The sequence below is a fragment of the Globicephala melas genome, chromosome 11, assembly GCF_963455315.2.
Source record: "Globicephala melas chromosome 11, mGloMel1.2, whole genome shotgun sequence".
Taxonomy (NCBI): domain Eukaryota; kingdom Metazoa; phylum Chordata; class Mammalia; order Artiodactyla; family Delphinidae; genus Globicephala; species Globicephala melas.
This window is the reverse complement of record NC_083324.2, coordinates 51,435,856-51,462,690: the sequence shown is the minus strand read 5'-3', so window position 1 is coordinate 51,462,690 and position 26,835 is coordinate 51,435,856. Positions and strand designations below refer to the sequence as shown.

Here is a 26,835-nt window from a genome sequence, read left to right as displayed (position 1 = left end):
TGACCCTCAAACATAGTGGGCGAAGTCTCTTTCCTGGAGCCCTTCAGTTTTCCAGGGAAGGATTCTCCAGCCTCCTGCAGGGCTGGTGGGGTGTCCGTGCTTCTCTACTGGTGTCTGAGAGCCAGTCTCGGGAGAGGGATGGGGGTCTCACAGCTGAGTCTGAGACCTTACCTGATTCCTGGTTTTTCAGCCCATGCCTGGACTGATAGCAGGCTCTGCTATGCCTGCTCCCTGGCCCCTCAGCCTTTATGGGTAGAGTCTCTAGAAGAGACCACCAGTCTCTGGCAAGGAGCGGCTTTGGGAGGTGTGGTCCCTTAGGTGAGCAGGTGGGCGCTGGTGGGGGAACCCAGGGTTCCAACAGCTCTGTTCAGACTTTCAGCCCTGCTTTCTTTCCCATGCCTTGTGCCAGCCTCTGTGGTCCCTGGTGCCTGCAGGTGCCTACGAGTGTGTAGCTCGCCTGCTCTGAGGTCCCTCCTCTCTGATAATTTGTTTTTTTGTCTTTCCAAAAGTTGTTGAAATCTCTTGTCTGCTGCTTGCTCCTTTCCAGTTCTCCCATGAAAGGACTGAAGTCTTTTTACTTTCTTCCCTGTCATTTTTGGGGTAGGGTTTGGGGAGCAGAATGCACTGTGCTTCACTGCAAGCAGCTGCACCCTTCTTGCCCTCTTTGGAGTCCTGCTGGGTGTGGCGGGCTGCCCCCTCCCCACCATCCCCACCGTGCCCAGGGGCTTCCTCTCTCTGCAGGACTTTCCTGCTGCTGCCACGCTGCCATTTCTGCAGAGCCAGCGGCCTGGTGTTGCTGCTCTCGTACCCAATCTCCAGACAAAGGCCCTTCAGCTCTCTGCCTGTCTTGTTTCCAGGAAATGCTGCCTGCCCAGGAGGTATAAGGAGACCCACCTTCTTAACCTGAGGCCTTTAGTTGGGTGAAAATTTCAGGTCCCAGGGGTGACCCTCAAATACCCCATTCCAGAGCAACTGAAAACAAAACTACAAATAGAGAGCCCCATGCATATTTCAAGGCCTGTCTTGGCCCCTCCAATTTGTCAGATTTCCGCATGCGTCCAAGATCTCCACTTATTTCTTGTGAAACCGGGCTGCTTCCTCAGCCCTAATTATTTCTTTTACCTGCTCCAGGCAACAGTTAGCAGAAATTCCTTGACGTTTCCACTATCTGGCACGCGGCTGCCCTCCCCAGGAACTTGTACTGATGTGTGGCACTCCTAGTTCATACTTCACTGTTAGGGGGAGGGGTATCTGACACTTGCTTAAGCTTTATCTTTTCCTTGAATCGATTTAAAACTTATTTACTAATTTTAAGTGTGTAATTCGATGAGTTTTGTCAAAGGTACCACCACAATCATGATGTAGAATATTTTCTTCTCCCCTAAAAAGTTCCCTCATACCCCTGTGCAGTCCAGGCTTTGCCCTACCCCCTGACTCCTGGCAGCCACTGCTCTGGTTTCTGTCACTAGAGTTTTCTTTTTTTCCTTTATTCAAACTTGATTTTATTATCAAGTGCCTGTTACTTTTTTTTTTAATTAAGATAAGACACACATTACTAAACAGTGATTTGAAAATAATCTGAACGAAAGAGAGAACATGGTATATCTCTCCATCAGTTTGTGTCATCTTTGCTTTCTTTCATCAGTGTCTTATAGTTTTCTGAGTACAGGTGTTTTACCTCTTTAGGTAGGTTTATTCCTAGGTATTTTATTCTTTTTGTTGCAGTGGTGAATGGGATTGTTTCCTTAGTTTCTCTTTCTGATTTTTCATCATTAGTGTATAGGTGTGCAAGAGACTTTTGTGCATTAATTTTGTATCCTGCAACTTTACCAGATTCATTGATTAGCTCTAGTAGTTTTCTGGTGGCATCTTTAGGATTCTCTATGTATAGTATCATGTCATCTGCAAAGAGTGACAGTTTTACTTCTTCTTTTCCACTTTGTATTCCTTTTATTTCTTTTTCTTCTCTGATTGCCGTGGCTAGGACTTCCAAAACTATGTTGAATAATAGTGGCGAGAGTGGACATCTTGTCTTGTTCCTAATCTTAGAGGAAATGCTTTCAGTTTTTCACCATTGAGAATGATGTTGGCTGTGGGTTGTCGTATATGGCCTTTATTATGTTGAGGTAGGTTCCCTCTATGCCCACTTTCTGGAGAGTTATTATCATAAATTGGTGTTGAATTTTGTCAAAAGCTTTTTCTGCATCTATTGAGATGATCATATGGTTTTTATTCTTCAGTTTGTTAATATGGTGTATCACATTGATTGATTTGCATATATTGAAGAATCCTTGCATCCCTGGGATAAATCCCACTTGATCATGGTAAATCCTTTTTTTTTTTTTTTTTTTTTTTGTTGTGGTACGCGGGCCTCTCACTGTTGTGGCCTCTCCCGTTGCGGAGCACAGGCTCCGGACACGCAGGCTCAGCGGCCATGGCTCACGGGCCCAGCCACTCCGCGGCATGTGGGATCTTCCCGGACCGGGGCACGAACCCGTGTCCCCTGCATCGGCAGGCAGACTCTCAACCACTGCGCCACCAGGGAAGCCTGGTATGATCCTTTTAATGTGTTGTTGGATTCTGTCTGCTAGTGTTTTGTTGGGGATTTTTGCATCTGTATTCATCAGTGATATTGGTCTGTAATTTTCTTTTTTTGTAGTATCTTTGTCTGGTTTTTGTATCAGGGTGATGGTGGCCTCGTGGAATGAGTTTGGGAGTGTTCCTTCCTCTGCAATATTTTGGAAGAGTTTGAGAAGGATGGGGTGTTAGCTCTTCTCTAAATGTTTGATAGAATTCACCTGTGAAGCCACCTGGTCCTGGACTTTTGTTTGTTTGAAGAGTTTTAATCACAATTTCAATTTCATTACTTGTGATTGGTCTGTTCATATTTTCTATTTCTTCCTGGTTCAGTCTTGGAAGGTTATATCTTTTTAAGAATTTGTCCATTTCTTCCAGGTTGTCTATTTTATTGGCATAGAGTTGCTTGTAGTAGTCTCTTATGATGCTTTGTATTTCTGCGGTGTCCATTGTAACTTCTCCTGTTTCATTTCTAATTTTATTGATTTGAGTCCTCTCCCTCTTTTTCTTGATGAGTCTGGCTAAAGGTTTATCAATCTCATTTATCTTCTCAAAGAATCACCTTTTAGTTTTATTGATCTTTGCTATTGTTTTCTTTGTTTCTATTTCATTTATTTCTGCTCTGATCTTTATGATTTCCTTCCTTTAGCTAACTTTGGGTGTTGTTTGTTCTTCTTTCTCTAGTTCCTTTAGGTATAAGGTTAGATTGTTTATTTGAGATTTTTCATGTTTCTTAAGGTAGGATTGTATTGCTAGAAACATTCCATAGGTTTTAGATCGTGTTTTCGTTGTCATTTGTCTCTAGGTATTTTTTGATTTCCTCTTTGATTTCTTCAGTGATCTCTTGGTTATTTAGTAACATACTGTTTAGCCTCCATGTGTTTGTGGTTTTTACATTTTTTCCCCTGTAAATTTTTCTAATCTCATAGCATTGTGGTTGGAAAAGATCCTTGATATGATTTCAATTTTCTTAAATTTACTGAGGCTTGATGTGTGACCCAAGATGTGATCTATCCTGGAGAATGTCCCATGTGCACTTGAGAAGAAAGTGTAATCTGCTGTTTTTGGATGGAATGTCCTATAAGTATCAATTAAATCTATCTAGTCTATTGTGTCATTTAAAGCTTGTGTTTCCTTATTAATTTTCTCTCTGGATGATCTGTCCACTGGTGTAAGTGAGGTGTTAAAGTCCCCAACAATTATTGTGCTACTGTCTATTTCCTCTTTTATAGCTGTTAGCATTTGCCTTATGTATTGAGGTGCTCCTATGTTGGGTGCATATATATTTATAATTGTTATATCTTCTTCTTGGATTGATCCCTTGATCATTATGTAGTGTTCTTCCTTGTCTCTTGTAACATCCTTTATTTTAAAGTCTATTTTATCTGATATGAGTATTACTACTCCAGCTTTCTTTTGACTTCCAGTTGCATGGAATATCTTTTTCCATCCCCTCACTTTCAGTCTGTATGTGTCCTTAGGTCTGAAGTGGGTCTCTTATAGACAGCATATATATGGGTCTTGTTTTTGTATCCATTCAGCGAGCCTTTGTCTTTTTGATTGGAGCATTTAATCCAGTCACATTTAAGGTAATTATCAATATGTATGTTCCTATTACCATTTTCTTAATTGTTTTGGGTTTGTTTTCATAGGGCCTTTTCTTCTCTTGTGTTTCCCACTTAGAGAAGTTCCTTTAGCATTTGTTGTAGAGCTGGTTTGGTGGTGCTGAATTCTCTTAGCTTTCGCTTGTCTGTAAAACTTCTGATTTCTCCATCGAATCTGAATGAGATCCTTGCTAGGTAGAGTAATCTTGGTTGTAGGTTCTTCCCTTTCATCACTTTAAATATATCATGTCACTCCCTTCTGGCTTGTAGAGTTTCTGCTGAGAAATCAGCTGTTAACCTTATGGGAGTTTCCTTGAATGTTATTTGTCATTTTCACTTGCTACCTTTAATAATTTTTCTTTGTCAGTTTTGTTGCTATGTGTCTTGGTGTGTTTCTCCCTGGGTTTATCCTGCCTGGGACTCTCTGCGCTTCCTGGACTTGGGTGGCTATTTCCTTTCCCATGTTAGGGAAGTTTTCGACTATAATCTCTTCAAACATTTTCTCAGGTCCTTTCTCTCTCTCTTCTCCTTCTGGGATCCCTATAACGTGAATGTTGGTGCGTTTAATGTTGTCCCAGAGGTCTCTTAGGCTGTCTTCATTTCTTTTCATTCTTTTTTCTTTATTCTGTTCCGCAGCAGTGAATTCCACCATTCTGTCTTCCAGGTCACTTATCCGTTCTGCCTCAGTTATTCTGCTATTGATTCCTTCTGGTGTATTTTTCATTTCAGTTATTGTATTGTTCATCTCTGTTTGTTTGTTCTTTAATTCTTCTAGGTTTTTGTTAAACATTTATGACATCTTGATCTTTGTCTCCATTCTTTTTTCCGAGGTCCTGGGTCATCTTCACTATTATTATTCTGAATTCTTTTTCTGGGATGTTGCCTATCTCCACTTCATTTAATTGTTTTTCTGAGGTTTTATCTTGTTCCTTCATCTGGTACATAGCCCTCTGTCTTTTCATTTTGTCTATCTTTCTGTGAATGTGGTTTTCGCTCTGCAGGTTGCAGGATTGTAGTTCTTGCTTCTGCTGTCTGCCCTCTGGTGGATTGCACCTGCTAGTTTTTGAATTAAATAAAATAAGTGTACCACTGTGAACAGGGTAGAAAAGTCTAGATATAGGTAAGTTACTGATTGGTTTCCTATTTATAATTAAGAGTGAGCATGGTTTCTCCAGAGCTAATGAGAGTAGAGCTTGATGATGGTCTGATTCCTTTCAGGAGGACAGATCTCTCTCCCTTCACGTCTGGACCTTCCTTGGCTTCTCTCTGCTTTCCAGAGCCTGCTTTTGGTTTGTTTGTTTGTTTTTGTTTTTTTTTAATTGAAGTATAGTGGATTTACAGTGTTTCAGGTGTATAGCAGAGTGATTCAGTTACGCATAGAATATATATATATGTATTATTTTTCAGATTCTTTTCTATTATAGTTATTACAAGCTATTGAATATAGTTCCCTGTGCTATGCAGTAGGTCCTTGTTGTTTACCTATTTTATATATAGTAGTGTGTATCTGTTAATCCCAAATTCCCAGTTTATCCCTCCCCTACCCCTTTCCCCTTTGATAACCATAAGTTTGTTTTCCTACTTTGTGAGCCTATTTCTGTTTTGTATACAAGTTCATTTGCATCATTTTTTAGATTCCACATATAAGTGATATCATATGGTATTTGTCTTTCTCTGTCTGGCTTACTTCACTTAGTATGATAATCTCTAGGTCCATCTATGTTGCTGCAAATGGCATTATTTCACTCTTTTTATGGCTGAGTAATATTCCATCTTCTTTATCCATGCAACCTGTTGATGGACACTTAGGTTGCTTCCATGTCTTGGCTATTGTAAATAGTGCTGCTATGAACATAGGGATGCATGTATCTTTTTGAATTTAGAGTTTTCTCTGGATATATGCCCAGGAGTGGAGTTGCTGGGTCATATGGTAGCTCTAGTTGTAGTTTTTTGAGGAACGTCATTACGGTTCTCCATAGTGGCTGTACAAATTTACATTCCCACCGACAGTGTAGGAGGATTTCTTTTTCTCCACATCCTCTCCATCATTTATTATTTGTAGACTTTCTGATGATTCCAGAGCCTGTTCATCCGAGCCGTGCGGGGGTACAACGGTGAGAACTGGAGAACGTGCATCACAGACATGGAGCTGGCCCTTCCTGACTTCTTCAAGGCCTTTTATGAGTGTCTTGCTGCCTGCGAGGGCTCCCGGGAGATCAAGGACTTCAAGGATTTCTATCTTTCCATAGCAGGTTAGTGGTGGGTTGTGTCCTCGACATAAATGGCATAGCTGCCCCTGTGGGTTCTACATGCCTTCTGGGTACTTGAGTGGCCTCTGAGGAACTTTTGAGCTTACATAAGAAAGGGTAACCGGGGTGGCTGACACATGTATGGATCAGCCTCTGATTTGGCGGGAGCTTCTGGAGAAACAGTGAGTATGGTGTCTAGATACAGGCCAGCAGAGAAGGTCTGCCTAATCAGCCCTACTTGATTACAGATTCCCATAGGCTTTTGGAAAAATAAAACTGGGCCCCAAAGCAACTCATGCCTCACCTTAGGGAGATAACTTTGATTATGGCAGTTTTTCAGCACACATCAAGGTAAAATGAAGAGTATAATGAACCTCTAATTAGTCATCACTAAGATAACTTTTGGGAAAAAAATTTTCTGACTATAAAATAATTCATGCTTATTATAGGAAGTCTAGAAAACACAGGAAAGAATGAAGAAAATTGAGGACTTCCCTGGCAGTCCAGTGGTTAAGACTCTGTGCTTCCACTGCAGGGGTCGTGGGTTCGATCCCTGGTCGGGGAACTAAGATTCCCACATGCTTCACGGTGCAGCCAAAAAAAAAGAAAGAAAGAAAAACAATTGAAAACACATAAATAGCCCTAGGGTTTCTCCTTAACCAGTAGTGGGCAGCAATGCTCCAGAGAATGGGAAATGGCCAAGAGATGTCCCTAAGTGGTTTGGGAACACGGATGCTCAAACTGCACCTTGCAGGAAGGGGACCCAGATCAGATAGGTCTGAGATTGTCCTGAGCACCGTCTGCCTCTTGGAGTCTCTGTGCCCTGTGATGGTTAATGGCTCTCAGAAACCCTGGGGTAGGCAGCTCTTTTACAGTTATTGAATCCAGGATGGTTTTTGTTTTTGTTTTTTACTTATTAATTTATTTTTGGCTGTGTTGGGTCTTCGTTTCTGTGCGAGGGCTTTCTCCAGTTGCGGCGAGCGGGGGCCGCTCTTCATCGTGGTGTGCGGGCCTCTCACTATTGCGGCCTCTCTTGTTGTGGAGCACAGGCTCCAGACGCGCAGGCTCAGTAGTTGTGGCTCACGGGCCTAGTTGCTCCGCAGCATGTGGGATCTTCCCAGACCAGTGCTCCAACCCGTGTCCCCTGCATTGGCAGGCAGATTCTCAACCACTGCACCACCAGGGAAGCCCTGTTTTTGTTTTCGAATCACTGTTTTGCTCATGGATCTCTTTTTCCACAGAGTACCTTTATTTTTCTTAACAAAACCTTTTTATTGTGGAAAATTTCAAACATATACGAAGAATAGAAGAGTGTAAAGAAACCCCATGTCACCATGATGCAGCTTCACTATTGTCAACTCAGGGTCACCTGGGTGTCATCTAATTCCCACCCACTTACCTCTTATATTATTACTATTATTTTAAAAATATATTTATTTATTTATTTGGCTGTGCCAGGTCTTAGTTGTGGCAGGTGGGATCTTCGCTGCAGCATGCGGGATTTAGTTCCCTGACCAGGGATTGAATCCGGGGCACCTGCATCAGGAGCTCGGAGTCTTAAGCACTGGACCACCAGGGAAATCCCTCATGTTATTTTGAAGCAAATCCCAGATGTTGTTATCACTTCATTTGTAATGTTTCAGTAGGTACCTCTAAAAGATAAGAACTCGTTTTTTTCAACCACTGAACCATCACACCTAAAAGAATTTTAACAACAGTTCCTTGATCTCATCATCAAATATCCAGTGTCCCAGTCATCTCAGAAATGTCATACATGTGTGTTCCTTAAATTTACAATTTGTTGGGGTTTTGTGTGTTTTCTTTTTTTTTTCTTCTTCTTGGCCCCACTGTGCGACTTGTGGGATCTTAGTTACCCGACCAGGGATTGAACCCGGGTCCCCAGCAGTGAAAGTATGGAGTCCTAACCACTGCCAGGGAATTCCCAATTTATTGGTTTGAATCATGTTCAAAATAAGTTCCACACATTGCATTTGGTTATCTTCTTAAATTTTTATTTTGAACAAAACTTTACTATTTTAACCGTGTGTAAGTGTACAGTTCATTGGCAGTAAGTACATTCACATTGTTGTGCAGCCCTCACCACCATCCATCTCCAGAACTTTTTCATCTTCCCAAACTGAAACTCTGTACCCATTAAACACTAACTCTCCATCTTCCTCCTTCCCAGTCCCTAGCAACCACCATTCTTCTTCTGTGTCTATGAATTTGATTACTCTGGGTACCTCATATAAGCAGAATCATACAGTATTAGTCCTCTTATGACTGGCCTATTTCACTTAGCGTAATGTCCTCAAGGTTCATCCATATTCTAGCAAATTGGTTATCTTTTATTTTTTTAATTTTTAAAAAATTATCTATTTATTTATTTTTGGCTGTGTTGGGTCTTCGTTGCTTCGTGTGGGCTTTCTCTAGTTGCAGCGAGTAGGGGCTACTCTTCGTTGTGGCACGCGGGCTTCTCTCTAGTTGTGGCGTGAGGGTTTTCCCTCGCTAGTTGTGGCACCCGGGCTCTAGAGCACCTAGTTGCAGCACACGGGCTCTCTTGTTGAGGTGCACGAGCTCAGTAGCTGTGGCTCACGGGCTTAGTTGCCCCGCGGCACGCGGGATCTTACTTCCCCGACCAGGGATCAAACCCACCTCCCCTGCATTGGAAGGCAGATTTTTTACCATTGGACCACCAGGGAAGTGGTGACACTAAGTTTTAAACATTTGGTTGAGGTGCTTTCCAGTTTCTCCACAATATAATTACTGTTTTTCCTTTTTAAATTAATAATTTGTGGACAGGTGCTTCGAGACTAGGACAACTTGCTGTCCATCAAACCCTCCCCACCCTACCCCCACTGATTTGGCACACTGTTGAGAATTCTTGCCTGAAGCATTTTTTTCTATAAAGGTTGTGTGAATATAAAACTACTTTCCCTAGGGATTTCCCTGGTGGTCCAGTGGTTAAGACTTCGCACTTCCACTGCACTGGGCAGGGGTTTGATCCCTCATTGGGGAACTAAGATCCCACATGCTGTGCAATGCAGGCAAAAAGAAAAAAAAAAGAAAAAAAAACTACTTTCCCTTTATTTATTTATTTATTTTGCTGTACACGGGCCTCTCACTGTTGGGGCCTCTCCCGTTGCGGAGCATAGGCTCCGGACGCGCAGGCTCAGCGGCCATGGCTTACGGGCCCAGCCGCTCCGCGGCATGTGGGATCTTCCCGGACCAGGACCGTGTCCCCTGTATCGACAGGCGGACTCTTAACCACTGCGCCACCAGGGAAGCCCAACTTTCCCTTTATTTTTGTGTCTGCTTCTTTCATACAGAATAGGTACCATACGTTAAACACTATTCTATGTTATGCTTTTTCCACTTAACAATATATCCTAACTAGTGTGTAGAGATTGTGTCATTCTTTTTATTACTGCCAAGTGCTCCACTGAGGGTTGGGGGAGTGATGTACCCCAGTTTATTCAACTATCTGATAGATATTTGGGCTGTTCCAATCTTTTGCTATTACATCTAATACTGCAATGGGGAATTTTAGTGGGCTGTGTTGTTTGCTAAGTATGGAAGTGTGTTTGCAAAGTCAACATCAGTGGGATTGATAGTTCAGAGTAAAGGTTTACATAAATTATTTGGTATTTTAAGGTACCATTTTGCATTCCTACCAGTAACGTAGGAGAGTGCCTGTTCCTACAGTCTTGCTGGCAAAATGTGTATCATCATGCTGGAGTCTTTCGCTTCTGGCTGAATGAAAGGAGAAAAGGGAGGGGCCAAGGGGCACCTGGAAGGTTGTTAGGGACCAGCCCCAGAAGTAGTATTCATCAGTTGTTACTGTCCACATTTCATGGCTCACTTAGTCACATGGCCCCAACCTAACTGCAAAGGAGGCTGGGAAATGTAGTCTTTGACATCTTTCTATGTGACTATATTTAGGTATTTTTAAAATTTTATTTTATTTTATTTATTTATTTGGCTGCACCAGGTCTTAGTTGCGGCACTTGGGATCTTTAGTTGTGGCATGAGAACTCTTAGTTGCGGCATGCATATGGGATCTAGTTCCCTGACAAGGGATCGAACCTGTGTCCCCTGCAGTGGAAGCGCAGAGTCCTAACCACTGGACTGCCAGGGAATCACCGAGAATATGTGTATTTTAACCTTTCATAAATTTTACCAAATTGTACTCCAAAACATTTGTTCCTATTTTGCTCCTACCAACAGAACATGAGAGCATGAGTCTCACTATTCTCTTCCTATCACTGGACATCATCAAATTTTAAACATTTTGCCAATGTAATAGCTTACATTATTTTAGGTAGAATTGTATTTCTTAATTTCAAATGTGGTTTAGATCTTTTCACAGTGTTTATTAGCCCTTTTTATAATTTCTATTAACATCCTTTTGGCTATTTTTATAGTGGACATTCGTCTTTTTCTTATTGATTTAGGAAACTTTGTGCGTGAAAGATTTTAGCCCTTTATCATAAGTGTTGTGAATATTTTACTTTTATCATTTTATCATTTATCATTTTTACCTTGATCTTTTGGGGCAGTGGGGCAGAAGCGGCATTAAGAAAATAATGGATACGACGCAGACCTCCTAGAGAACGGACTTGAGGTTATGGGGAGGGGGAAGGGTGAGCTGTGACGGGGCGAGAGAGAGTCATGGACATATACACACTAACAAACGTAGTAAGGTAGATAGCTAGTGGGAAGCAGCCGCATGGCACAGGGATATTGGCTCGGTGCTTTGTGACAGCCTGGAGGGGTGGGATAGGGAGGGTGGGAGGGAGGGAGATGCAAGAGGGAAGACATATGGGAACATATGTTTATGTATGACTGATTCACTTTGTTATAAAGCAGAAACTAACACACCATTGTAAAGCAATTATACCCCAATAAAGATGTTAAAAAAAAAAAAGAAGATAATGGATACACTGCCTGAAAATTTGTGTGTTCTTTCAGATCATTATGTGGAAGTTCTGGAATGCAAAATACAGTGTGAAGAGAACCTCACCCCAGTCATAGGAGGATATCCAGTCGAGAAATTTGTGGCTACCATGTATCATTATTTGCAGTTTGCTTATTATAAATGTAAGTAATCATCTTCTAGGAGATCTGAGCAAGGTACGAAGACTTAGCTTCCACATCTGCAGAGAGTACTAACCTCCTAAGATCGTTGTGAGGATTAAATGAGTTGATAGACGTGGAATGCTTAGGAAATTCACGCACTGGCACATGGCAAACTCTATATAACCGTTTTTTTGGTGGTTGTTGTTGTTGTTTTGGCCGCTCTGCGTGGCATGCGTGATCTTAGTTCCCCGACCAGGGATCAAACCCATGCCCCCTTGCAGTGGAGGCGCAGAGTACTAACCAATGGACCGCCAGGCAAGTCCCTTTTTTCTTTTCTTTTTTTAAAAAATATCATTATTTCCCTTCTTCCACATCATTGGCTTTACTTTTCAGACTCTTAGAAGGTCATTGCAGTTGGTCCTGCCTTGGCCTGAAATTGGAGCTTATCAATCAGAACCTTCCAAGTGGACAAAGGGGACACATGGGAGAAAGAAAGGAACTTGGAGTTCAGACTTCAGAGCCTGAATTTCCTGGCTTTCCCCCCTCTCTCTGTAGCCAAGATTGCTGGGTGCCACTTGCGTGAGCAGCGTGTACCTTGGCAGTTTGGTGACAAGCACGGGAAGTCACTAGGGTCATTTGCAGCAGCGACAACTCTACCCTCCTGATGAAATGTCTGGGTCTGCTGGCAGGTGTCTGGCTAGCTTCCCCAAGGCTGCCCTTCAAACTCAGGGGCGGCTGGTCTTGGGGACTCAGGGATGTCCTGGAGGAGTGCCAGGTGACCTTGTCTTCCACAGCCCCCCTTCCCCGCTGTGTCCATCCTGTTCTTCGTTGGGTTCCCTCTGCCTCAGCAGCCACCTAACCTGCCTACCTTTTAATCCCATCTCATCTCTTCTCCAGGACACACTGAAAGCCTTGCCTGCTGAAGGTTAAAAAAGGGAAAAAAAGAAAAGAAAAATATTTTCCTTCTCTCCCTCTCTCTCTCTTTTTAGTTTTTAAATTAAAAATATTTAAACTTTTGCCGTTAATCAAGATGGCTTCTTTGTTCCTGGAAAGTCTCGGATACTGACATTTATACCATGTTTTTCTGAGGAAGGTAACTGGCCTCTCTCAGCAGTGAACCTGATCTTAGAGCGGCCTGAACCTCATCTAAGGATGCAATGAAATGTACTGAAATGTCCCTTGGTTGGGACATTTCTGAGATCCAGAGGAGGTTGAGGTGTGTTTTTAACAGGTGTCCTTCCCAGAAGTCCCCTTTCATGGAGGGAAGGATGAGATTTTATTTGCTACTGTCACCCCAGCGTGAGCTGTCTGGTAAAGGATTATTTAGCATAGAGGACAAGAATCTAGTTTTATATAATGTGTGAACATGCTTTCCTATGAGGCAGCACTGAGCTCACAGCATGATGCCAGCAAATATTTATGGACCACATTCTGGTGTGGAGGGGACAGTTTTCCACTAGGCAGTGTCTTTGCTTATGAAGAGCCCTCTTTTCTAATATAAATAGCTGATTTAATGTAAGTGCTTTTTTTCAAAAAGGCTTATAAGAGAAGCTTATTGCAGTGAACCAAACATCGCAGAGATGTACAGAGAAACATCAAAAGCAAACAACCCGGGCTTCCCTGGTGGCGCAGTGGTTGGGAGTCCGCCTGCTGATGCAGGGGACGCGGGTACGTGCCCTGGTCCGGGAGGATCCCGCGTGCCGCGGAGTGGCTGGGCCCGCGCGTCCGGAGCCTGTGCTCCGCAGCGGGAGAGGCCGCTGCGGTGAGAGGCCCGCGTACCGCAAAAAAAAAGCCAACAGCCCATCTCCATCCCCCTCCCTGCTCTCCCCCAACCCCAGTGTTAACTGTTGGCTTATATTCAGCCACACTTGGAAGGACCCTTTTTTAATGAGAATTATGAAAAAATTATGTACATGTTTTATTTAACTTCTGGAAATTTCAAAACATATATTGGGGGCTTCCCTGGTGGTGTCGTGGTTAAGAATCTGCCTGCCAATGCAGGGGACATGGGTTCAAGCCCTGGTCTGGGAAGATCCCCGGAGCAGCTAAGCCTGGGCACCACAACTACTGAGCCTGCGCTCTAGAGCCCACGAGCCACGACTACAGAACCCGCGTGCCACAACTACTGAAGCCCACGTGCCTAGAGCCCGTGCTCTGCAACAAGAGAAGCCACTGCAATGATGAGCCTGCGCACCTCAACGAAAAGTAGCCCCCGGTTGACCACAAGTAGAAAAAAGCGTGTGTGCAGCAGCGAAGATCCAACACAGCCAAAAAAAAAAAAAAGAAAAAAGAAAAACCAAGGTAATTAATAAAAACAACAACATATGTTGGAGAGGTTGGTATAATGATCTCTAGGGTGCCCATCACCCAGTTTCAACTTTTATCAACACATTGCTGATCTTGGATTCAGTTTACAGATGTTCTGTTGGAAGAAAATATAGCCCGTGTTTTTCTTTCATTTTCATGAGAAGCTGTGCTGACACTTCACTAAACTACCCCGTGAATGGACATTGAAACATGGATCTTCCAGCCACTAAGTAGGCTTGGTTCAGTGGGAACACACGAGGACACTGGAGTTTAGAGGTGTTCCGGACACTTCCAGGCCCTGGAAGCTCACTGGTCAATCCTCTGAAATCCTGACTAACTCTAAAAACCAACCAGAATATCAGAAAATGTGGCAAAGACATAATGGATAAAACACCAAAATTTTCAGCTTTTCTTGCTGCTCCCCAAGAAATCTTTGCTTTCTGGATTACAGGTAAATAGTGTGAGTAAAATTTACATCTTGAAATTGGCCTCTTGAATCCTCTTGGCCCTGTTTTGAATTCTTTTTCAATCATCTACCCCGGGACGTTTCTTGAGGACAGGTGTCATTTCCAACCCCACAGGCCTTGTGACTAGGAAGTGCCCATCAGCAGTGGTTTTAAAGTTGTTGTTATGGGAAACGGCCACAAGGCGGCAGCATTTCTTCATGCCTAACTTGGATACTTGGGTAACCGGAACCTTAGGAAAATCATGTTCCTGGGTTGTCAAGGAGGGTGTAATGTGCCAGAAGAAAGGCCCAAGGGCTTGTGTCTCATTCCTTCTTCCCCCTTACCCTTCACCCCACAGAGAAATCGCAGCCCCAGCAACACCGCTGCACTGAGGGCGCTGTCGTCCCTGGGTGGGGCGATTCTAAGGAAGGAGGATGGAGGTGGGAACCCCACCACCAGGAGACGTGGAGACCAGGTGACTTTTCAGAGCTTCTCCAGACCAGAGGTCCACCCTTTCTTGGGTGCACTAGGCTTGGCTTAGCTTTGGAAGGGCTCACCTGGATCTGGAGGTGGCAGTCTCATCCAGAGGGGACCCGGCACTACAGGTCCAAGGGGGGCTCGTTTGATGGCATATCCTCCCCAGCTCCCTCAGCCCCACGAGAGTGCAGCCTTGGGACCCAAGCCTCCTTAGGCTTCAGGGATGTGACCCCAGCCCCAGTTACCAAGCCCTGAGGGAAATACGGCAGGTACTACTTTTTTTTAATTGAATTTTTCTTTTATATGGACTATAGTTGATTTACAATGTTGTGTTTGTTTTAGGTGTACAGCAGCTTGATTCATTTATACAAACATATAGAGCTATTCTTTTTTGGATCTTTTTCCCATATAGGTTATTACAGAGTGTTAAGTAGAGTTCCCCGTGCTACACAGTAGGTCCTTCTTGATTATCTATTTTATATATATGAGGGTGTATCTGTTCATCACAACTTTCTAATTCATCTCTACCCCCCCTAATTTCCCCTTTGGGAATCATAAGTTTGTTTTCTAAGTCTGTGAGTGTCTTTCTGTTTTATAAATTAGTTCATTTTGTATCAATTTTTAGATTCCAACTGTAAGTGATATCATATGATATTTGTCTTTTTCAGTCTGACTCACTTCACTTGGTATGATCATCTCTAGGTCCATCCATGTTGCTGCCAATGGCATCATTTCATTCTTTTTTATGGCTGAGTAATATTCCATTGTATAAACGCACCACATCTTCCTTTTCCGTTTGTCTGTTGATGGACATTGTGGTGGCTTCCATGTCTTGGCTGTTGTAAATAGTGGTGCAGTGAACGTTGGGGTTCCTGGGTCTTTTCGAATTCTGGTTTTCTCCAGATATACACCCAGGAGTGGGATGGCCGGATCATATGCTAGCTCTGTTTTTAGTTTTTTAAGGAACCTCCACACCGTTCACTGTAGTGGCTGTTCCCAATTTATAATCCCACCAACAGCATAGGAGGGTTCCCTTTTCTCCACGCCGTCTCCACATTTATTGTTTGTAGATGTTTCGATGATAGCCATTCTGAATGGTGCGAGGTGATACCTCGTTGTAGTTCTGATTTACATTTCTCTAATAATAATGATGTGGAGCATCTTTTTAAAAAATATTTATTTTATTTTTGGCTGTGTTGGATCTTAGTTGCAGCATGCGGGCTCTTTGTTGCGGTGTGTGGGCTTCTCCCTAGTTGTGGCAGTGTGGGCTCCAGAGTGTGTGGGCTCTGTAGTTGTGGCTCAGGGGCTTAGTTGCCCCGCGGCATGTGGGATCTTAGTTCTCCGACCGGGGATTGAACCTGCGTCCCCTTAATTGGAAGGCAGATTCTTTTTTTAAAAATAAATTTATTTATTTATTTTAAATTTTTGTCTGCGTTGGGTCTTCGTTGCTGCGCATGGGCTTTCTCTACTTGTGGCGAGCGGGGGCTACTCTTCGTTGTGGTGTGCGGGCTTCTCATTGCAGTGGCTTCTCTTGTTGCAGAGCACGGGCTCTAGGCACGCGGGCTTCAGCAGTTGTGGCTCGGGGGCTGTAGAGTGCAGGCTCGGTAGTTGTGGCACATGGGCTTAGTTGCTCTGCAGCATGTGAGATCTTCCCAGACCAGGGCTCGAACCCGTGTCCCCTGCATTGGCAGGCAGATTCTTAACCACTGCACCACCAGGGAAGTCCTGGAAGGTGGATTCTTAACTACTGGACCAACAGGGAAGTCCCAGCGATGTGGAGCATCTTTTCCAGTGCTTCTTTTTTATTTTTAAAAACAGTGTGAGTGAAATTTATCTCTTGACATTGGTTTCTTGAAAGTCGGCCTTATTTTGAAATCTTTTTCAATCACCCCAGGACATTTCTTGAGGACGGGTGTCATTTCCAACCCCACAGGCCTTGTGACTCGGAAGTGCCCATACACAGCGGTTTTAAAGTTGTTGTTATGGGAAACTGCCACAAGGCGGCAGCATTTCTTCATGCCCAACTTGGATACTCGGGCAGTCAGAGCCTTAGGAAAGTCGTGTTCCTGGGTTGTCAAGGAGAGCGGAGTGTGCCAGAAGAAAGGCCCAAGAGCTTGTGTCTCGTTCCTTCTTCCCCCTTACCCTTCACCCCACGGAGGAATCGTAGCCCCAGCAAAACCGCTGCACTGAGGGCGCTGTCATCCCTGGGTGGGGCGATTCTAAGGAAGGAGGATGGAGGTGGGAACCTCCCCACCAGGAGACGTGGAGACCAGGTGACTTTTCAAAACTCTTCCAGCCCAGAGGGTGGACCCTTTTTTGGGTGAACTAGGCTTGGTTTAGCATTTGAAGGGCCTGCCTGGATCTGGAGATTATGGGTCCCATCCAGAGGGGACCAGGCACTGCAGGTCCAAGGAGGGCTCACTTGCTGGTATATTCTCCCCAGCTCCCTCAGCTTCAGGACAGTCCAGCCTTGGGACCCAAGCCTGCTTAGGTTCCAGGGCTGTGACACCAGCCCAGGCCTCCAAGGCCTGAGGGGAATATAGTAGGCATTTCTGCATAGGTCTCTGCCTAAAGAGGAACTTCTTCTGTTTTCCAAACTGGCCTCCACGTTCCCATGGATACCCTATCTGTGACCTTTTCACCCGGGGAAGATTTCTTTTGTCTTTGCAGGTATTCCGAAGGAGGGTCTGTGGAGAAGGGGCTTGTTGGTGATCTTTCTCTTTTTGAAGGTGTTATTCAATGGAGGGTGGGGTCGGGAGAGGTTGGCTGATTTCCTGTTTTTGTTTCCTTTGCCTTCAGTGAACGACTTGAAGAACGCAGCCCCCTGTGCAGTCAGCTACCTGCTCTTTGACCAGGACGATAAGGTCATGCAGCAGAACCTGGTGTATTATCAGTACCACAGGGACAAGTGGGGGCTCTTGGAGGAGCATTTCCAGCCCAGACCAGTACGTGCCAGTGCACCAGGCATCACGTTTCCTGTTCTCTTCTTTATCCCACTTTCAGGGAGCAGCTTTGCATCTTAAGAGACGGGTTATTTCAGAAATGAAGGGAAACTCAGTTTTTTTTGTAGCTTTTTTATCTTTTAACATTTTACATCTTTGTCCTCATTTCTAAATCAGTAAGCACTCTACAAATTTTAAACATTACAGAAATGATTCACTTAGGAATTGAGACTGCTTCTTTTTTTTTTTTTTGCGGTACGCGTGCCTCTCTCTGCTGTGCCCTCTCCGCTGCGGAGCACAGGCTCCGGACGCGCAGGCTCAGCGGCCACGGCTCACGGGCCCAGCCGCTCCGCGGCATGTGGGATCTTCCTGGACCGGGGCACGAACCCATGTCCCCTGCATCGGCAGGCGGACTCTCAACCACTGCGCCACCAGGGAAGCCCGAGACTGCTTCTTAATCCCATATTTTCTCTTTCTCATCCTGCCCTATAGCTATGCATTTACTGTATACGCAGCATGTAACTATTAAGTTTTACAAAAATGGGATCTTACCTACTGTTTTGCAACTTGCTTTGTCTTTCTAACAATTTCATCATGAACACTTCCCATGTCGCACCCATACCACCTACTTTTTTTTTTTTTTTAACAGCTCCGTGGCAGGCTTATTTATGGATGAATCATCATTTAATTCCCTTGATGGGTGCACTCAGCTTTGCATGTGTTCAGGGAAACCTATGGATTATATATCACTTTCAGAAGATCTTTTCTAATTTGCCCTTAACTTGTATTTTCATTGAGATTTGTGCATGCTGTCCTGGTTTGCCATACATACATCTTCGTTCAACTTCACTGTCCAGCCAACACACACACACACACACACACACACACACACACACACTTTCTCTTTCATTCACTCAGGATTGGCCACTCTTTTTTTCAAATTGAGATATAATTCATATACTGTCAAATTCATGCTTTGCAAGTGCACAATTCAGTGGTCTTATTATAGTCACAGAGCTGTGCGACCGTTACCACTATTTAATTTTAAACATTTTCATCACCCCCCAAAGAAAGCTCATACCCTTCCCCCGCCTGCCACCAGCCCAGTTCTCCCCTTAAAAGGTTGGTCATATAAACTGTTCTCTGTTTGTGTCTGAACAGGAAGCCGTTCAGTTCTTCAACGTGACGACACTCCAGAAAGAGCTGCATGACTTTGCTAAGGAAAACATAATGGATGATGATGAGGTAAGTTTTCCTGTTTAGCACACGTCTGGCTAAGAGAAAATATTACTCACAGCTTTGTTAAAAATCATTGGAAGGCCGAGTCGCCCCCGAAATGAGAAACAGAAGGGGCCTTGGGAAACAGAGTTTCTGTGGGCGTTTTTATGTGTCAGAGCACTGGCCTGGGCAAGAAGGGTTTTCTAGGAAACCCAGGCTGAAGCACCACGTTTCCTGACAGAGTACAGAGCCATCCTCCAGGAACCCATCACAGGAGCCATCTGAGCGTCTTTTTTTTTTCTCTTTTCCTGCACCGTGTGGCATCAAGCATCATTTTTTAACATTATAAAAACACACTGAATTTTAGCACTCTGAAGACACTGGGAAGCCCACATCCCAATTTTTCTGTCCGTTTGTTTGTTTTGTTTTCTGTAAATTAGGCATTTCATCCTTCTCTGGGGTTGCTTGCAATTCCTGATTAAGTCTTACTTAGCTGACTTCTTTATTGACGGTGGAGACTGCTGGTTATGGAGCCGTCATTCTGTGGTGGGGCAGCCTAGTCACAGAAAAGCCATCATTAGGGGTAGCGTTTAGAGAGATGCGTTTGGAACAAACCACCAAACTCTTTCTAAGACAGCTGTGGACTTGCCAGCCATCGGAGCTGGGAGAGAGCTGCGGGTTTGTTCTCGTCTGACCCCTCACTTTACAGCTGAGGAGCTTGGACAGGAAGGTTCCGGGAGCTGCTAGGCCAGACCCGGGAGCCCTGAGCCTCCATGTCTGCTCCTTCCACTGCCCCAGTTTTCAGTGAAGCACCTGTAAATAAGACATCATTGTGGAATCTGTTTTCTGTGCATGAATTTGCATGAGATGGATCGACCACTAGCATGCATTTAGCTCCCCTGAGCCTCAGTACTTCATCTGTAAAATGGAGCTAATAACATTGACCTCACAGGGTTGGAAGAATGAAATACCACTTTGCACATCGAAGTGCTTTACAGACTAGGAAGTGACCCATGTGCCATATGTCTTGGCTTGGGTTCTCTTGAAGCAGAGCCTGTGATATGACTACAAGAATGCTGACCAGGAAGGAATGCTGACCAGACACAAACAAGGTTGACCGCTATGGTTTGTAAAGTGGAGAAAAATATATTTATTTACTTATTTATTGGCTGCACAGCACGGCATGCGGGATCTTAGTTCCCTGACCAGGGATCGAACCCACGTCCCAGGCAGTGGAAGCATGGAGTCTTAACCACTGGACCGCCAGGGAATTCCTGAGAAAAAAGTATTTAGGAAAAATGGGACAGTAGAGTTCCTGATTATCTAGAGGCAAGCTACTATTGATATTTTGGTATTTATGTCTCCAGTTTTTTCTATATATTTCCAATATATATTCACTATAAACTTGACTGTAATTATATATCATGGCTTTTCCATTGTAACACTGTAGTTTGAGCAATTTCCCTGGTTATGTTTTTCTAGAACAGTTTGATTGAGATATTATTCACATATTGTACAATTCTCCTTTCTAAAGTATACAATTCAGTGGGGTTTTTTAGTATATTCATAAAGTTATGCATTCAAATTTGAGAACATTTTCATCACCCAAATGAAAGCCCAGGGACTTCCCCGGCAGTCTGGTGGTTAGAACTCCGCGCTCTCACTGCCGAGGGCCGGGGTTCCGTCCCTGGTCGGGGAACTAAGATCCCGCGAGCTGCACAGTGCAGCCAAAAAAAACAAAACAAAACAAAACGAAAGCCCAAACCTATTAGTAGTCACTTTCCATTCCTTCCCCTCTGCCCACCCCGACCCTTTCCCCCAGCCCCTGGCAACCACTGACCTACTTTCTGTCTCTGGATTTACCTGTTCTGGATGTTTCATGTGAAAGGAATCATGGTTTTTGGTCTTTGTGACTAGTTTCTTTCACTGAGCGTAATGTTTTCCAGGTTTAGCCATGTTGTAACGTGCATCACGTTACATGTAAAAAGTCCTTCTCATTGCTGAATAATATTCTACTGTATGGATATACCACCTGTTGTTTATTCCTTGGTTGATGGACATTTGGGTTGTTTCCACTTTTTGGCTACTTTGAATAATGATACTATGGACGTTTGGGTACAAATTTTTGTTTGGGCAAAAATTTTCAATTCTCTTATACCTAGGAGTATATATTTAGGAGTAGAATTTCTGGGTCCTATTACTCTATATTTAACTTGTTAAAGAGCTGCCAGACTGTTTTCCAAACTGGCTGAATCATTTTACAGTCCCACTAGCAATGTATGAGAGTTCTAATCTGTTACATCTTCCTCAACACTTATAGTGTCTGTCTTTCTTTGGGTGTGTGTGTGTGTCTGTCTTTTTTATTATAGCCATCCTAGTGGGTGTGAAGTGGTACCTAATTATGGTTTTGACTTGCATTTCCCTATTGACTAATGGTGTTGAGCATCTTTTCACATGGCTATTAGCCATTTGTATATCTTCTTTGGAGAAATGTTGATTCTATTCAAGTCCTTTGCCCATTTTTAAATTGGGTTGCTTGTCTTTTCATTGTTGAGTTGTAAGAGTTCTTTATATATTATGGTTATAAGTCCCCTGTCAGATATATGAATTCTAAAAATTTTTCCCCCAATCTGTGCATTATCTTTTCACTTTGTTAACGGTGTCTTGAAGCTCAAAACTTTTAAAATTTGATGAAATCCAACTTATCTATTTTTTCTTTTGTTGCTTGTGTTTTTGCTGTCATATCAAAGAAAATATTGTCTAATCCAAGATCACTAAAATTTACTGTTTTTTCTAAGGTTTTTATAGTGTTATACACTTACATTTAGGTCTACAATCTTTTTTTTTTGTTAATTTAACATATGATGTAAGGTAGTGGTCCAATTTCATTCTTTTGTGTGTGGAAATACTGTTGTCCAGCATCATTCGTTGAAAAGACTTTCTTTGCCTATTCAGTTGTCTGGGTACCCTTATAAGAAATCAATTGACCTTAAATGTGAAGGTTTATCTCTGGACTCTCAATTCTATTCCATTGATCTAGATTTCTATCTTTATGCCAGTACTGCATTGTCTTGAATACTGTAGCTTTGTACTACATTTTGAGATTGGGAAGTGTGAGTCTTCCAACTTCTTTCTTCTTCTTCTAGATTGTTTTGGCTATTCTGGGCCCCTTGCCTTTCCATATGAAATATGGGATCAACTTGCCAAATTCTGCAAAAGGCAGTTGGGATTTTTATAGGAATTGTGCTGAATCTGAAGATTGACTGACATCTCAACAATATTAAATATTCCAATCCATGAATATGGGATACCTTTCTACTTATTTAGGTCTTCTTTAATTTCCTTCAATAATATTTTCCCAAGTTTTGTTATTCTTGGTGCTATTGGAAATGGAATTGTTTTTCTTATTTTGATTTTCTAGTTGTGCGTTGCTGGTGTGTAGAAATACAGCTGATTTTTGTATGTTGATACTGTAATCTCGCAAACTTATTGAACTTGTTTATCAGTTCTAAACTTTTTTTTGATGTGTATGGATTCCTAAGGAGTCTCTGTATACAAGATCATGTTATCTGTGAATAGACATGGTTTTATTTCTTTTCCAGTCTGGATGTCTTTTGTTTATTTTTCTGGCTAAAACCTCTAGTACAATGTTGAATAGAAATGGAGAGAGTGGAAATCCTTGTCTTGTTCCTAATCTTAGAAGGAAAGCCTTCTGTTTCAGCATTAAGTACATTCTTAGCTGTGGTAGGGCCCTTTATCAGGTTGAGGAAGTTCCTCTTCTATTCCTAGTTAGTTGAATGTTTTTTATCGTTTGACAAACAAGGAATGTTTTCAAATGTTTTGGTGTTGAATTTTGCCAAATGTTTTTTCTGAACCTGTTGAGATGATTTTGTGGTTTTTGTTAATCTTGTTAGTTAATGTTCATTATAAAGACAGTTTTTTTTTTTTTGCGGTACACGGGCCTCTCACTGCCGTGGCCTCTCCCGTTGCGGAGCACAGGCTCCGGACACGTAGGCTCAGTGGCCATGGCTCACGGGCCCAGCCGCTCCGCGGCATGTGGGATCTTCCCGGACCGAGGCACGAACCCGTGTCCCCTGCATCGGCAGGCAGACTCTCAACCACTGTGCCACCAGGGAAGCCCTAAAGACAATTTTTTAATGACTAATATTCCATGGTGTGAATTTTTTAAGTAAAGCGCTTTTTATACGCGTTTCGGTTGCTTCCCACTTTTTGCTTTTATCAATAACACAGCAGTTACTAAATCTTTTACCTCTTCTCTGATCATTTCCTTAGGATAAATTCCCAGAGGTGGAATTCCTGGCTATGAACCCTTTGAAGACTTTTAACATACAAGAACAATGCATTTAGAAAAAAAAATCATAAATATTAGAACAAGAAGAGACCCTTTATGAGATTCAGTAAAGCTGTCTCATGTCACAGATGAGGAAACAAACTCAAGAAAGGTAGAGTGACTTACCCAAAGTCACACAGCTGCTTAGTAATCATCTAGTGAATAGACCAGGCTTATTCCAGGCTTTAAAATTCCTAGGATTCTTAGACTTGGACCTGTCAAGATAACAGGACTCCATTGAAGTTCCCAGAGTAGTTAGGTTATTAATCAAAGCTTTAGAATTATAAAAGAATTTCTAAAGAATGAGCTATTTTTAAAATTATATATCAAATTATGGCAAGTAATAATTTGAAATAAACTGTAACCAACACAATAAAGTTCTTAGTTAATCCCTAAAAATTTCCAAAGGACAAAATGCTACTTCGAAACAAAGTGTCAATATAGTCTCCTGATATTTGTGGTATTCTTCTTTATATCTTTCTGGGCTTGAAATATGTGTAAGAACTCCTGAGAGTTTGCACACTGGTTAAAAATTTTGCAGAGGCCCTGTTACAGTTTCAGAACGTTTATAAAGCAAGCTGAAATAGATGCTCTTGGGTAGGAAAGGAGGTGAGGGGCAGGGGAAGGAGCTACGCACGCATGTGGTCTCACCTGCAGTCAGGTTATCCTGATCCTGCGGGGAGCTCCAGGGCATGCATTGTATCACAGAGCTCCTTCTGCCTTTTGTCATCCCCTTTCTCAGTCCCTCACTAGTTGTTGGCAGCCCGGAGGGGGTGGTGTATAAGCTCCCTGGCAGGGCTGCTCATTTTGGCCAAGATCAGTCATGCAGAGAAGGGATAGGTATAAGCCATTAGCAACGACACTCCCAGCAGCTGGCGGATGGGTGCCTGGAAAATATCGATAGATCTGAGCGCGACACCAGTGACCTTATAGGAGGATGTGTTTCTTTCATCTCTATTGCCAGGGTCACTTAGTAGTGAGCTAAAAGCAAACAATACTATCATCCCCACCTCACAGTAGCCCCACAGCAGGAAACAGTAACCCTGGGAACAGATGTCATGGCCACATATATATAATCCTCTGCAATACCCTGTTTTCCTTTCGGGGTCCAGAAAGCAACTGAAGAATGTTGTTTATTCAAGCAGCGGTCTTCCACTCCCATCACTTGAGTTCCTAATTGCAGGCATGATGTGTAGAAGCATTTGTTAAAAATAATAAGATCCCTTTTGTGTCTCATGTACTTGATAGATTTTCTAACTATTCTCAAATGCTGAGAGATCTTATGACTCTGTCTGTGTTAAAATATCAAAAGGAGCGAATTGGCTCTTGGCCTGGGAGGGAGGCCTCCGTGAGGGGGGCCAGGCTTTAGCAGGGGGTGGTCACCATCGGTGGGGCTGCCTGTACTGACCTCAGGGGAAGGGGCTTGGCCTTCTTGGTGATTCACTCATTCTCTGCAGTAAAGGGAATGGGTGTCATCAGCTGGTGGGTCAGGTGTGTCATGGGAGTGGAATCAACGCAGAGAAGGAAATCAGAAAGTATGCTGGGCTGTTTCAGGTAGAGGCTTAAGGCTCATTGCAAAAGGAGGGAGCAGGTGGGCTCCTGTACTACCCAAGCATCTCTTGTTTGAGTGGCCTGATTGCTTCAGTTGCACCAGCAGTAACACGCCTACACGCAGTCAGCCATCCCCTAGCAGGTTTACTGAGACCTGTGTGTGCCAGTTTCTGCAGAAGAAGGTCCTGGTCCTTGAAAAGCTCGTGGTCTGGTATCAAGGCAGAAAGGGAACAGACAGAAAGTCTTCCTGTGGGGTAACTGCTAATGGGAGGGGAGTAGGGCTGGGGGAGGGATGCACAGAAGAAGGGCACTAAACAGGGTCTTTCAGAAGGGGCTGGACTGCTCAGTTCACACAGGCTATCTGGGGGTCTTGGAGCACTTGACTCCAAGTTCACATGGTGTGGAAGCCAGGTCCCTCCCAGGGAGAAGTCAGATCCTTTGGGCTCGAGGGAAGAAAGGCTGCTCCAGCCTAGGGGTGGCTGGCAATTGCCTCTTGGAAACAGTCTCTGCTCACCAGCACTTTGAAGGTCAGGTACCTGCTTAACAGGGTGTCTTATTGTCTCTTACAGGGAGAGGTTGTGGAGTACGTGGATGACCTCTTGGAGCTGGAGGAGACCAGATAGCCCCCAGCGGCCAGAGAGACCTCCTCTCGATGTTCAGGAAACACAGATTCTTTGTCTTCCTTTTCCCAATAGTACAAGTTGTTGATACCTCAGAGCCTTTTCTTTACTCTGTGAAGTGAAAGGGAAGCCCCCATCTCTCACTACAGCTAACCAGGGCTGAGCCTGGTTTCCACGTGTCCACACCTGCCCCCCCTTCACACCTGCCCCTGCTCTTCACACCTGCCCCCCATCTTCACACCTGCCCCCTTCACACCTGCCTCCCCATCTTCACATCTGCCCCTTCACACCTGCCTCCCCAGCTTCACACCTGCCCCCCACACTTGCCCCCATCTTCACACCTGCCCCCCTTCACACCTGCCTCCACATCTTCACAGCTGCCCCCATCTTCACACCTGCCCCCTTCACACCTGCCTCCCCAGCTTCAACCTACCCCCCCACACTTGCCCCCCATCTTCACACCTGCCCCCTTCACACCTGCTTCCCATCTTCACACCTGCCCCCCTTCACACCTGCTTCCCATCTTCACACCTGCCCCCCTTCACACCTGTCTCCCCCTCTTCACATCTGTCTCCCCCTCTTCACACCTGTCTCCCCATCTTCACACCTGCCCCCCCTCTTCACACCTGCTTCCCATCTTCACACCTGCCCCCTTCACACCTGTCTCCCCCTCTTCACACCTGTCTCCCCATCTTCACACCTGCCCCCCATCCTCACACCTGCCTTCTCCATTTTTATACCTGCCTTCTCACCATTTTGGTTAGAAGGACACTTTTCCATGGATAGTTTTTTTCTTTTCCCAGAAAATCAGTATTATTTTTTAAATAAGAAAAATACTCCTAAAAGGTGGTAATTATAAAAACCTACTCTAGCCTTTCTGCTTTTCCACATTTTGGTTTTGTTTCTCCCCATCCCCTGATCCAGCAAAGATGGTGAGGACAAAGGCTAAACTTCTCATGATGGTCTGTACACGGTCTGACCAGCATTTTTTCTGGCGCCCATTGAAAAAGAAGTTGGGTAGACAGGGTCGAGTACAGAAATGTGGCTTTTGCCCAACACTTTCACCTGTCCAAAGTCTTACAGTGGTTGGTAGATCCCATCTGAGGACAGTGCTCAGCCATTAGTCTCAGAGTTGGGAATGGAAGGAAGCAGAGGGAAGCTAGTTTCATTCACTGTTTCAACAAATATTTACTGAGCACCTACTACGTGCTAGGCTTTGACCTGGGCACTGGAGATACTGCACAGAAAAACAGAAAAAAAAAAAGTCCCTGCCCTCATGGAGCCTACATTCCTCAGGGAAAGACAGACAACAGATAAACAAAAATAAATATGTACAAGGCATCAGAGGGTGATCATTGCTATGGAGAAAAATTAAGCAGGGAAGGCGGTAAGGAGGCCTGGAGATGCTTCAGTT

The 26,835-nt window shown here is 43.8% G+C and overlaps 1 protein-coding gene across 1 annotated transcript in view; it reads left to right on the top strand.

Annotated features, from left to right (window-relative positions):
• CRTAP (cartilage associated protein) overlaps positions 1-25,516 on the top strand; it is a 32,193-nt gene extending 6,677 nt beyond the window's left edge. Inside the window, exons 3-7 of the mRNA XM_030830065.3 lie at positions 6,262-6,433; positions 11,402-11,530; positions 17,539-17,684; positions 18,843-18,926; positions 25,371-25,516. Coding sequence (XP_030685925.1) covers positions 6,262-6,433; positions 11,402-11,530; positions 17,539-17,684; positions 18,843-18,926; positions 25,371-25,424 — 585 coding nt within the window. The 3' untranslated portion in view covers positions 25,425-25,516. The remainder of the gene's footprint in view (positions 1-6,261; positions 6,434-11,401; positions 11,531-17,538; positions 17,685-18,842; positions 18,927-25,370) is intronic.
• Positions 25,517-26,835: the final 1,319 nt, after the last annotated feature.